Source organism: Mobula birostris, chromosome 9, assembly GCF_030028105.1.
Source record: "Mobula birostris isolate sMobBir1 chromosome 9, sMobBir1.hap1, whole genome shotgun sequence".
Taxonomy (NCBI): Eukaryota; Metazoa; Chordata; class Chondrichthyes; order Myliobatiformes; family Myliobatidae; genus Mobula; species Mobula birostris.
Window position 1 is genome coordinate 7,627,836 of NC_092378.1, and position 12,305 is coordinate 7,640,140.

A 12,305-nucleotide genomic window follows, 5' to 3' on the forward strand; every position below is an offset into this window, starting at 1 on the left:
ACAAGGCGCGAGAAACCATAAACATTTATTGTCCGTCAAATAACTCCACCTCTCTCACCATAGTAGCCAAGCAATTTTGCAGTCAGCAGAAATCCAGCAGTGTCCCAAAAGTCAGTCTCGTCCTCTCGGCGTTTTAAAGTGACAGTCCACAGAAAAAATGAACACTAGGGGTATATAACAATAATAATTGCATTAATTCACTGGTATCCCACTGAGTGCTTCTTTATGGCCTTCTGGTTTGTGAACATACTCACAGGTAGGTTCACTATATATATGGGGGGTAAAAAGACATCCGCTTGGGCTACAGATTGCTATGTGCAAACCACTATCCTTTGCCAGCACTTCCACTGCAATAAAGCGGTGATTTTGTTGCTCTGTGGCTGTTTGTGGAGTGAGCCATCAAGCTGGGACAAGCAGTGTGACTGCTTGGTAGTGAAGATCAGAAAAATCTCTGGATTGGAAGAGCTGTACAGCTAGGCAAGGTGAGGTGAGAGGGTGGCTTCTATCACTTCTGACTGGAAACTGCAGATGCTAGGTGCTAGATGCTAGATACTGGAGCAACCAACAGGTTTTGGTGAAGGAACTCTGAGTCAAGCAGCACTTGTGGGAGGAAAGGAATTGTTGATGTTTTGGAATCAAAAATGCTGCAATTCCTTTCCTACCGTGGGTACTGCTCAGCCCACTGAATTTCTGCAGCAACTTGTTGTTATTAGTGGAAAGTGACCAATTTGATATTGTAACTGTTTTCAGCACTTCAGTGCAGTAGGGTTGGGGATTGGAGCTAGGGTTGAGGAGAGGGGCAGTGCTGTTGATAATTAGACCAATGCTTTGTTTCTATGCTAAGATAAATATCAAATCTGCTTGTAGCTGTTAATTCCATTAAAACTCACTGTTAAGTTGCAAAGACATCTTTATATGGCCAGATAGAAGTCTCTTGCCCACTTCTGCTTTATCTTGCTCTGATAGTGAAACCTATGTGCTACTGTTATCCCTGAGCTGTGATCCTATCGTGACTGACAGTTAAAGGTCCTTTGTTCTCTAAGGTAACCTTGATTCCTAACCTTAGTACTGCTTTGGATATTGCATAAGATGCTCATGTACTGTAGTTCCCTTCCACATTCCAAAAGTGTACCAGTTAGGGCCAGTAAGTTGTGAGCATGCTACGTTGTTGCTGGAAGCATGGCGACACTTGCGGGCAGCCCCCAGCACATCCTTGATGCAAGTGATGCATTTTCTGACTGGTTCAATGTACATGTGACAAATAAAGCTAATCCTTAAATTTTTTTTAAAGTCAGTTCTAGTCTTGTCTGCTAGATTGTCATTTGTGCATTTTGGTGTGTATATATTATCTGAAGCAGGAATCGTATTAAAGTCATTTCACAATTTTTATTTTTGATAACTAGTCCATGTCCCATGGTGTTACATACAGGAAGTCTGTTGAGCGCGTGGAATAATTTATTGTAAGCACAGCCATAATTCAGCTCAGGTTTTAGACACATGCTCCCTGTTCTTATTATAAGTAATAGCAAATTTGGGTATTCCATTGTTAAACTTGAAAATGTAATAGTTTGGCAAGGAAAGATGTTTAGACGACAGTATATTTTCTGGTTTTCCTTCAAAGCTGGGGAGCAGAGCAGATGCACGTTACAGAACAGTGTGATGTTGTTCACTTAGTGTGGGGCATTGATGTAGCAGAATGATGTAGACAATTTTCATGTGCATGAAGTGATTAAAACTGTTAAAACAGAGGCTTTGAAGAGAAATATTGTATGTATCAGGAAAGTTGAAAACCTTGACCTGACAGTTAAGTTTGACTGAGGTGGTTGGAGCAGCAAACAGGTATAGTGAAGAAAGTTTGGAATTAGAAATAGAAAAGGTGACAAAGACATACATGTAGGCACTAATACAGTATGGTTGGATTGAGTTGTTCTCCAATCTTAGCAAAATTGGAGAACAACTCAACGCAACCATCAACCACCCAAGCTACATGTCTTATGAATTATTTCCACTAATTAAATATATTTGGGACTGCTTCAATCATATTTTATTGTGCGTATTCATACTCAGTGATCGTATTTTATTTCTGGACATAAATTTGGTCTGAAGTTTGTGCAAATTATGCATAGAGTCATAGAACACTGCAGCACAGGAACACGCCCCTACCCATCTAGTCCATGCTGAATCATTAATCTACCTCGTCCCATTGACCTGCACCAGGACCACAGCCCTCCCATCCATGTAGCTATCCAAATTTCTCTTAAGTTTTGAAATCAGCCCCACGTCCAGCACGTGCATTGGCAGCTCTTTCCACATCCTCATCACTCTAAGTGAAGACGTACCTCTTAAATATTTCACCTTTCACCCTTAACCCATAACCTCTAGTTGTAGTTTCACCCAACCTCAGTGGGTGAAACTACAGTAGCCTTTCTCCAATTTAGAATTTCAACCCGAGGACCAGACCTATTCTTTTCCATATTTACCTTGAAACTAATGGCATTATCAGCATCAGATGCAAAGTGTTCACTTACTCAAACTTCCATCACCTGTCCTGTCTCATTCCCTAATAGGAGATCAAGTATTGCACACTCTCCCATTGGGACTTCTTCCCATCCAGCCCTTTTACAGTATGGGAGTCCCAGTCGATCTGTGGAAAGTTAAAATCACCTATCATAACAAGCTTGTGTTCCTTTTTCTTCTAAATCCTGTGGATTGTTGGGTGGTCTATAATATAATCTCATTAACGTGGTCATACAGTATCTTTCTTATTCCTTAGTTCTATCCACAAAGCCTCACTAGGAGCACTCTCCAGTCTGTCCTAACTGGTCCATTTCATTTCTCCTGACTAGTATTGTCACTCCTTCCCCTTTAATCCCTCCCACTTTTAACTTGTCTAAAACAGCAGAATCCCAGAATATTTAGCTGCCAGTCCTGCCCTTGCTGCAACCAAATCTAACTAATTGCTGATCCATATCCTAAGCTCATCTGACTCCTATAGTGCTCCTTGCATTGAAATATATGCAGCTGAGAGCATTAGTCCCACCATGCTTGCCCTTTCAATTTCTGACCTTTTATGTTCATCATTCTCTACAACCATGCCACTATCTGTTCTGGCACTCTGCTTTCCATTACCCTGCAACCCAAGTTTAAATCCCCCATCCCCACACCATGCAGCACTAGCAAACCCTCCTGTTAGGATATTAGTCTCTCTCCAGTTCAGGTGCAAACCATCCCTTCTGTACAGGTCTCACCTTCCTTGGAAAAGAGCACAATGATCCAAAAATCTGAAGCCATCCCTCCTGCAATTACTGTTTAACCACTTGTTAAACTGTATGATCTTCCTTTTTCTGGCCTTACTAGCACATGGCCTGGGTTGCAATCCTGAGATCACAATCCTAGAGGTCCTGTCCTTTAACTTAGCACCTAACTTCCTGAACTCACCTTGAAGGACTTTATCACCCATCCTACCCATGTCATTGGTACCAACATAGACTATGACCTCTTGCTGCTCACCCTCCCACTGAAGAATGCTGTGGACTCCATCCAAGATGTCCTTGACCCTGGTACCCGGGAGGCAAAAAACCATCTGGGAATTTTGTTCTCATCCACAGCACCTCCTTTCTGTTCTCCTAACCAATGAATCCCTTATCACTACAGCTCACATCCTTGCCTCCCTTCCCTCTGAGCTACAGAGCCAGACTCAGTGCCAAAGACCTGACCATGTGCCTTTCCTCTGCTAGGTCATTTTCTACCCCCCCCCCCCCCCCCCCCCCATCAAGCAGTATCCAATGCTGTATACCAGTTATTGAGGGAACAGCCGCAGGGGTACTCCGCACTGGCTACCTATCCCCTTTCCCCTTCCTGTGTCCTGCACCTTGGATGTAACTACCTCTCTGTGTATCCTGTCTATCAAACCCTCAGCCTCTGAATGCTGAATGATATGGAGTTCATCCAGTTCCAGTTCCAACTCCTTAACATGGTCTATTAGAAGCTACCGCTGGAAGTACTTCTTGCAGGTATAACTGTCAGGGACACTGGAGGTCTCCCTGCCTTAACACACCCCACAAGAGAGGCGTTCCAGTGATCATGTCTGCCATCCCTATTGCTCTAAATGTGCAATAAAAAAGTAAGAAAGAATAAATAATGGAAAAAACCCTATGGCTTTAGCCTCTTCTCACCAAAACCTTGATGAGCAAAAGCGTCAACTCCTCATTCCAACACTGGCCCATTCCTACAATGGCCACTCTGCTTAAACCTAACTTATTTTATTGCCCGTGCCAGGTGCCTAATAATGCATCTGGCAATTTCTCCTTGGGGACTGTGGCATGCAAAATGTGCCGACTGCCCCCACTCGCTTATTTTAAAGTCTCCCCTGTAACATAAAATGCCAGAAACTGCAGATGTTGTAAACTGGAACAATAAATGAGCTACTGGAAGTACTTAGTGATATATGTGGAGGCAAAGAGATGCTCAGTTTTTCAGTTCTCTGTACATCTGGGCTGAGAGTGTAGAGGGAAGATAGCCATGAGATGGGGGGGCTAGTCAGTGATGGGTGAAACGAGATGAGAGGGAGGTGGTGGGCAGATGAAGCAAGGAGAGGGAATGTTGAGACAGAGTTTGATGAGTGATAGGTAGAAACAGATAAGAGGAGTGGGGGTAGGTGATAAGCAGGTATGGAAGGCAGAGGGGACAGGAAAAGTGAATCAAGGGAGAAGAAACCTAGGTGGATAGGTATGCAGGTGATGGGCAGATGGGACTAGGTGGGGGAGGGTAATTAAAGTGAGGGATAGAAAAGGTGAACATAGGGAGAGATAAATTGTGTGGACTGGTGAGAGTGAGAAAGGAACACGAGGGGAGTGGGTTACCAGAAATTTGAAAATCAATGTTTACACCACAGTTTTGAAGAACTAACAATTGTGATATTATCTGAATTTGAATGTATGAATTTTCTTGTAGTTTGTTGTGCCTACTTTATTAACATATAGCTTGTTTATTTTTGGCATTATATTTAAAATGTAAAATAAAACTGATGCTATCATTTCTTTACAGCTTGCTACAATAAAACTTGCTCGTTACGGAGAAGACCTCCTTTTCTATCTGTACTACATGAATGGCGGAGATGTCTTACAGTTGCTTGCAGCAGTAGAGTTGTATGTCCTTTTAAATGTCTAACAGTTTTAGTTCAATCTAAATTTGTTTTAGAGACAGTTTGCATGTTAAAATCTAATGATTCTGATTCATGATTTTATCTCTTTCCAAGTTAATGTTTTTGTTGGATTGTTTAATGTGATTGATATTCACAAGTGTCTTTTATCATATTATGAATGTTAGATTTAACCGAGACTGGAGGTACCACAAAGAAGAGCGAGTCTGGATCACCAGGGCCCCAGGAATGGAGCCAACAGTAAAGACCAACACCTATGAAAGGGGGACATACTATTTCTTTGACTGTCTTAACTGGAGAAAGGTTGCTAAAGTAAGAGCTGATGTACTAATTGATTTTATATAGTACAGAAACAGCTGGCCTATTGTACAGGAGACAGATGAATTACTAATGATGTTTCTTTACTGGAGATTAAGCATTATCTGTTTGCTGGAGATAAATGTTTTTTGTATGCAATCTTGTGTATTTCTTTTCTGACCAGCAAATCTGAGCTGTAGTTCTCTATAATAAAGATAGCTGAAATAGCCTAGATTTGTGTGCTCATGTTTTAACCTTTAAAACTGTTAGCAAGTTCCAGCCACAGGCTTCGGCTTTGATTTTTAATGATTTCCACTTCGGACTGAAGAAGAATTGCAGCGCACAATATAAAAGTATTTGGCCCATTATACCTTTAATATTCTTCGTTTTGTTTCATTTTCTCTCACTTTCTCTGTATCTTTTTACGTTCTGGAGCACATATAATCCAACTGTCATAAGTAGATTTATTTCTATAATCTTAACTGAAATGTTAATGTTTACAATGTTAACTAAGTTTTTATAAAATGGTTTCATTCTTTCTCACTGCTTATTTTGTCTTTTCCTTTAAGCTAAATATTTTGCAATCACTTAAATTTTAATCTAATATTACCTGTTGACTTCTTATGCTTTAAAGCTGCAATTATGTTGGATTCTTTTGCTATGATTGTTCCACCTTTTAATTTCTAATCAAGCCTAGATATATTTAAACTTCTTCAGTGGAACTGGTCCAAAAGTATAGCTTTTCTGATCCTGAACTTTTCAATGGTCTTAAATCTGATTCCCCGGGGGGTTCTTGAATGACGCAATATTTGTTGGTTGCCTATTGAAGGAAGTGATAAACTGAATTCACCTTCAAAAGGGTGGTCAACCTGGGCGCTTGAAGAAGTTAATTAGGAAAGGACATACTTCTGCTGAGTTTGTGAAGGCCTGTTTTTAAGCCTACTGAATGATATGAAGCAAGCATTGCACCTGAGAGTTTATCAAGAGCAGTTCATCACTTGCCAAACTAATGACGCTCACTAAACTATAACTTAATAAAGTCTTAACCAAGGCCAGTGGATTGGTTTAAAGAATTTGGATGGAATCACTGATAAAATCCTGAGACGTTTTTAAAAATCCAGGACTCCCAATGAAACAGAATTTACTTATATTCATAGTCACTGGTGCCTGGTTTCACTCTGTATTCACCCGATAGAAACTGAAACACCTTACTGCAAAAAAAAAAAGAGCAACGTTTCACTGCAACCGGTTACAATGGACAAAAAAGATTCCGATACATCACATATCCAGCATCTGTGCAGTTAATACAACAGAAGCAAACTCCTTGAGATAAGAATCTCTCAATCCTTCAATGAAAGACCAGTTACAGTATAATTATGACCAATGTAAAATCTCATTGAAGTCTCACATTAGTTCAATATTGAAGTTGAGGTGTACCAGTTAATGGAGTAGCCTGATGCAGGTCACTTGTGAATGTATTTAAAAAAACACAAACATTTTCTGCCCCATTGAAGAACATCCAAGTATCTATTGTAACTGCACTTTCCATTCAAAATTTTCTGCATATATTAAAGGTATGTACAAGTTTAACTTGAAAAGGTGTTTTGGTTAATTTGTATTCTTTAGCATTAAATTAAATTATTTTGTTTTTGCAAATTAAACTGAAGTTACTTCAAATATATTTTAAGTAAAAGAAAATGCTGCTGGAAAAATATTTTCTCTTATTCTATTTCTACAAATTAAATCTTTTACCTTTGAAATGATCAGCATTATGATACAAATCAAGTGATATTTTGTAGGATTTGAAAGGTCCAACTAATTTTCAAAAACTGTGCATCAATTGCTGGATCTTTGAAGGTATGTGCTGTTCATAAAAGAATAAAATTACTGAAGTCACAAGTTTTCCCCTTTCAGATCTGATTTTGAAAATGTTTCAGGTTCCTGTCAAGCAGGTCCACTTCAGACATTACTGAAGGTGTGGTTTAATGATTTTTTTGTTGAATTGTAACCAGATTGAATAGATCATACAAACCATTCTTGAAGCCATTGTTGTTGACAGAATCGCAGACGGTGTACAGGAGCGAGATAGATCGGCTGATAGAGTGGTATCGCAACAACAACCTTTGCACTCAACAGCAGCAAGAGCAAAGAATTGATTGTGGACTGCAGGAAGAGGAAGTTGGGAGAACACACACTAGCCCTTAGTTGAGGGGTCAATGCTGGAATGGGTGAGCAGCTCCAAGTTCCTGGCCGTCAGCATCTTGAAGGATCTATCTTGAGCTCAGCACATTGGTGCAAGAAGGCACATCAGCTGCTCTACTTCATTAGGAATTTGATGAGATTTGATATCTCACCAATGACCTGAACGTTTCTACAGATATACAGTGAAGAGCATTCTGACTGGTTGCATCAACGCCTAGTATGGAGGCTCCAGTGCACAAGAGCGAGAAAGGCTGCAGAGGGTTGTAGATTCAGCCAGTTCCATTATGGGTACAACCTTGCCCACCATGAGTATGTCATCAAGAGTTGGTACCTCATGAAGGTGGCATCCTTCATTAAGGACCCTCACCATCAGGACATGCCTTCTTCTCATTACTACCATCGAGCAGGAGTTACAGGAGTCTGAAGACTCACACTCAACATTTTGGGAACAACTTCTTTCCCTCCATTATAAGATTTCTGAACAATACACAAACCCATCAACACTATCTTGTCATTCCTCTTTTGTTCTATTTATATATTTTTGTAGCTTTGTAATTTTTATGTTCGCCTCTACTGCTGCCCCAATACAACAAATTTCATGACATACATCAGTGGTAATAAACAAAATTCTGAAGCTAACCAGATTGTTTCTTCAAGGTATTATATGGTAATGTCAGTCTACCACTATAATTTGAATGCCAATCCATTTCATTGTTTTTGCTATGTTCTAAAACATTTTTCTTAAAATAACAGCTCAAAACATATTTTAGTATTATATGCAAAGCAACACACACAAGATGCTGGAGGAACTCTGCAGGTCAGGCAGCCTCCATGGAAATGAAAAACCGGTCGACATTTTGGACTGAGACCTTTCTTCGGTCCAGATGAAAGGTCTCGGCCTGAAACGTCAACTGTTTTGTTTTTCATTTTCTCCAGCGTTTTCAGTGTGTAGCTTTAGATTTCCAGCATCTGCAGACCTTTTCGTGTTTATATTTTAGTATTATATAACTGTTTTCAAAGATTTTTTCCCACATATCAGTATGCTTCATTTTTTGTTCTTTTAAAATGCCAATGCTTATGTTTTTGAGCCATTTAGGATAATACAGATCTGTTGAGATCATAATTTCAGTATATCCCTATATATTTAAAAGAGAATACCATCGGGGTAAAGAAGCTGCCAATTGCATCGATTTTGTAGTGCAGTATGTAGTGTTTTCACATGAGTAATTAAATTTCTAACATGATCTGTTTGAAATGCATAGACACTATATGAATGCAAGTCATTTTCTTGTATGTTTAAGTACTGTGAAGAATACGCTCAATAATTTATACATTTTCTGTTAAATGTGACATCTTCCTCTATTGTCTATCATCCAGTGCCATGAAGCTATTCTTCAGCTGCATTCCTTTCTATCCCAATGTATTTTTTAATCTCCCCCCCTCCATCTCACATATTTGAAACCCCCTATCTATCTCATGCACCCTTCCACTTTCTCAACATGTTGCATCTGAGTGAACACTCTCAAAAATTAGCTCATGCCTATCTTGCTTGTATGTTGTGCATTTCCCCATGTTGGAGTGTAAGACAGTTCATGGCCAACAAAATGTATTTGGAATGTATTCATTGTACAATGAAGATAAATATCGCAGCTAATTTTAAATGGGTCCTTGATAAGTAGTTTGATAATTAGCCAAATAAGCAAATAATGGTTGCCAAGAATAAAGTTTCTCCTGAATATTCGACATCGCTTTGAGAAGGGAGAATGATTTAGAAACTTTCCTGAAAAATAACACTTTAATGAAGATCTGCTGGAGGCTCTGGCTTCAGTCCACAATTTACAGTGTTCACTAACCCATGATCCTTCATCTACACTGACAATGAATCTTAACTCTCCACCATCTTTTCTTGATACCTTGACTACTTTTAATTCTCAGGCTGTTTGTCCATAAGCAACACTCATGCAGCTCAAATCCGAGAGATTCTATCTGCAATTCTGGCTCCTTTGCTACTTATTCCATTTCCCTCCAGAGCCATTCCCTTTAACGGATCCAGATTAGTTTTAATACAATCCTTTCAAACTTGACATTCCTATGACAAAAACTATTATGAGAAATGTTTCTTACTTTTGTCTCTGTATATGTTCCCCTATCACTGAAGCCTTTGGGTGCCTTTGTGACATCCACTGTTGACCACTTTGAACAAAGTGCTGATGGCCTCAACTTTTTCTGTTGCACTATTACATTTCCTCTTTCCCTCCCACTTTTTCCCCTTTCTTCCTCTCCCCAACTCACCCTGTCCTTCACTCCCCACTCTCCCCTCTCTCCAACACTCTTCTCCTATTTCCATTCCTCTGTCTGCACTACCAACTCCCCATCCCCTCTTTTCTTTTCTTCCCTCCCACACCCTCCCTTCTATGTTCCCCTCACTGTTCCACAATTCCTCCTTCACCCCCTTCCGCCCTCCGCTCCTCGATCTTCTCCCCCTCTCTCTCCTTCCATGTTGAGACGAGCTTCTTCAACTCTCCTCTTTTGAACTCTATTCCTGTATCTTTCTGCCTCTTCACCTTTAAGAGCTTCCATAACATACCTTTGACATGTTATCCATTCATCATTTACTATACTTATTTTTATAATACACCTTTCATGGCTAACAAAAATTTCACAGCACTTTGGAGGCATTGTAGTACTTTAGAAGTGTATTCATTTTGTAAAGTAATCTTTTCCTTCGTTGCCTCCATTTTCTGAAGAAGTTTAGGGAAATTTCCTTTAAAAATCTGTAAAATTTAAGTCTAATAAATGTAGATGCACTGTCTGCATCTTTAGGTGTCTCCAATTGTGTATTGCTCACAGATGAAAGTTTGTTGTTGCATTACTAACTTGTTCTTTTTGGGATTTCAGGAGTTCCACCTGGAGTATGATAAACTAGAGGAAAGACCTCATCTGCCATCATCTTTGAACTACAACCCTGCTCAGCAAGCCTTCTAAAGACTTAACTGTTCATGGGGTATGGCTGTCTCAGCACAATACTCAAACTGCAGAAACCGAAGTGGCTCAGGCATCCTGGTTTTTATTCTTTGAGGATCTGGCAATTGGCTCATGTGGATGGATCGACATTTTGAAGTCCTGCCTTAGTAATTATGTGCTGCCCAACACAACTGAATTTGTATTTTTTTCTGTTTTTTTAATTATTTTGAGCAGGGTATGTTTAAAAAAAAAGAGAACAACACAAAAATAATTTTTCAGCCTATCAGCAGATTATTCTGCTAAGGGGCAAGTGGACCGACAATACTTTCATTGCTAAATTTCCAAAGTGTAAAAAATTTAAGAAGTTTGCATTGTTCATTGTAGCATAACTGGTAATAAAAAAAATGTGTAGTGCATTTTTATGTGAAGATCCTCTTGTATTTCATTTGGAAAGATAAGCAGCCTGCGTTTGATTTGTTCGTTTTACTTTTCCCCTAATGTTTTTGAATGGCATTTCTGTCAAGTTAAATGCAAGAACATTTGACTGTCTAAGTGAACGTTATTGCCACGACCTCTGGACATTTTCCACGGTTGTGTATCACTGGGCTTCATCTTTCCAGAATGAGCAAAACACTGTCCAGTCTTTGTTACAATTTTGTAATAAAAGTGTACATTTTTTTAATTTTTGGACATCACATGAATAAAGATATGTATGTACGAATGTGTATATATTATATATATGACATCTATTTTGGAAAATATTTGCCCTGCTGTACCTCATTTTTCGGAGGTGTGCATGGATGCAATACATGAAAACAGGACATTTCGGGAACTGCTGAGCAGGGGACCGCTGTGTCGCCCTGTGCACTTAAGGGCCAGATTTTCAGCAGCCAAGGACATCCATACCCAATTGAACATGATGGGACTTCAGGAAGTGAACTGAGACAATTCACAATGGCTGGTTGAACAGCAGCATTTCATAGGAAAAAAAATAATTAAAAAAATCAATCTTGTATTTTCTGACCACATTAAAGCTTCTTCTCTTTGTAATAAAGTAGAAAAGCTGTCCTAATTGCAGTGTTGCCTTTAATTTGAATTTTCAAACTGTATTTTTAAATTTGTTGAATACCGTGAATAACTTTGCAGTATTTGTTGGAGCGTCCATGTGAAGCTTGTCCTCAAACATTATGTTAACTAGATTACTGCAGGTAAGTTTTGCTTTTATTCAGAATTTTTTCATCCAAGTGTTCTTTATAAATATGAGCAAGGGTGCTATGTAGCTCCAATTTAGAGATGAGGAATTTCTTTAGCCAGAGGGATGAATCTGTGGAATTCATTGCCGTAAATGGCTCTGGAGGCCAAGTCACTAGGTTTCTTTAAAGCAGAGGTTGGTAGGTTCTTGATTAGTAAGGCTGTCAAAGGTTACAGGGAGAAAGCAGGAAAATGGAATTGAAAAGGATAATAAGTCAGCCATGAATGATTGTTGGAGCAGACTCAATGGGCTGAATGGCCAAATTTTGCTACCATCTCTTATGGTCTTATTTAATTTGGGAAGAATAAGCAGTCACTCCATGTGAAAAATCTTTTCAATTAGCTCAGAATGTAGTTCTTAATCTTTCAGTGCATAAGTTCACTGAAAGACCACATTAAATGTATAAAATCACAAAATAATTTAAACACT

The 12,305-nt window shown here is 39.2% G+C and overlaps 1 protein-coding gene across 5 annotated transcripts in view; it reads left to right on the forward strand.

Annotated features, from left to right (window-relative positions):
* cnot2 (CCR4-NOT transcription complex, subunit 2) overlaps positions 1-11,668 on the forward strand; it is a 187,415-nt gene extending 175,747 nt beyond the window's left edge. For 4 of the 5 annotated variants that reach the window (XM_072267459.1, XM_072267461.1, XM_072267460.1 and 1 more), the window contains 3 exons: positions 5,047-5,147; positions 5,329-5,473; positions 10,559-11,668. In XM_072267459.1, coding sequence (XP_072123560.1) covers positions 5,047-5,147; positions 5,329-5,473; positions 10,559-10,645 — 333 coding nt within the window. In that variant the 3' untranslated portion in view covers positions 10,646-11,668. The other variant, XM_072267458.1, reaches the window with a different exon arrangement.
* Positions 11,669-12,305: the final 637 nt, after the last annotated feature.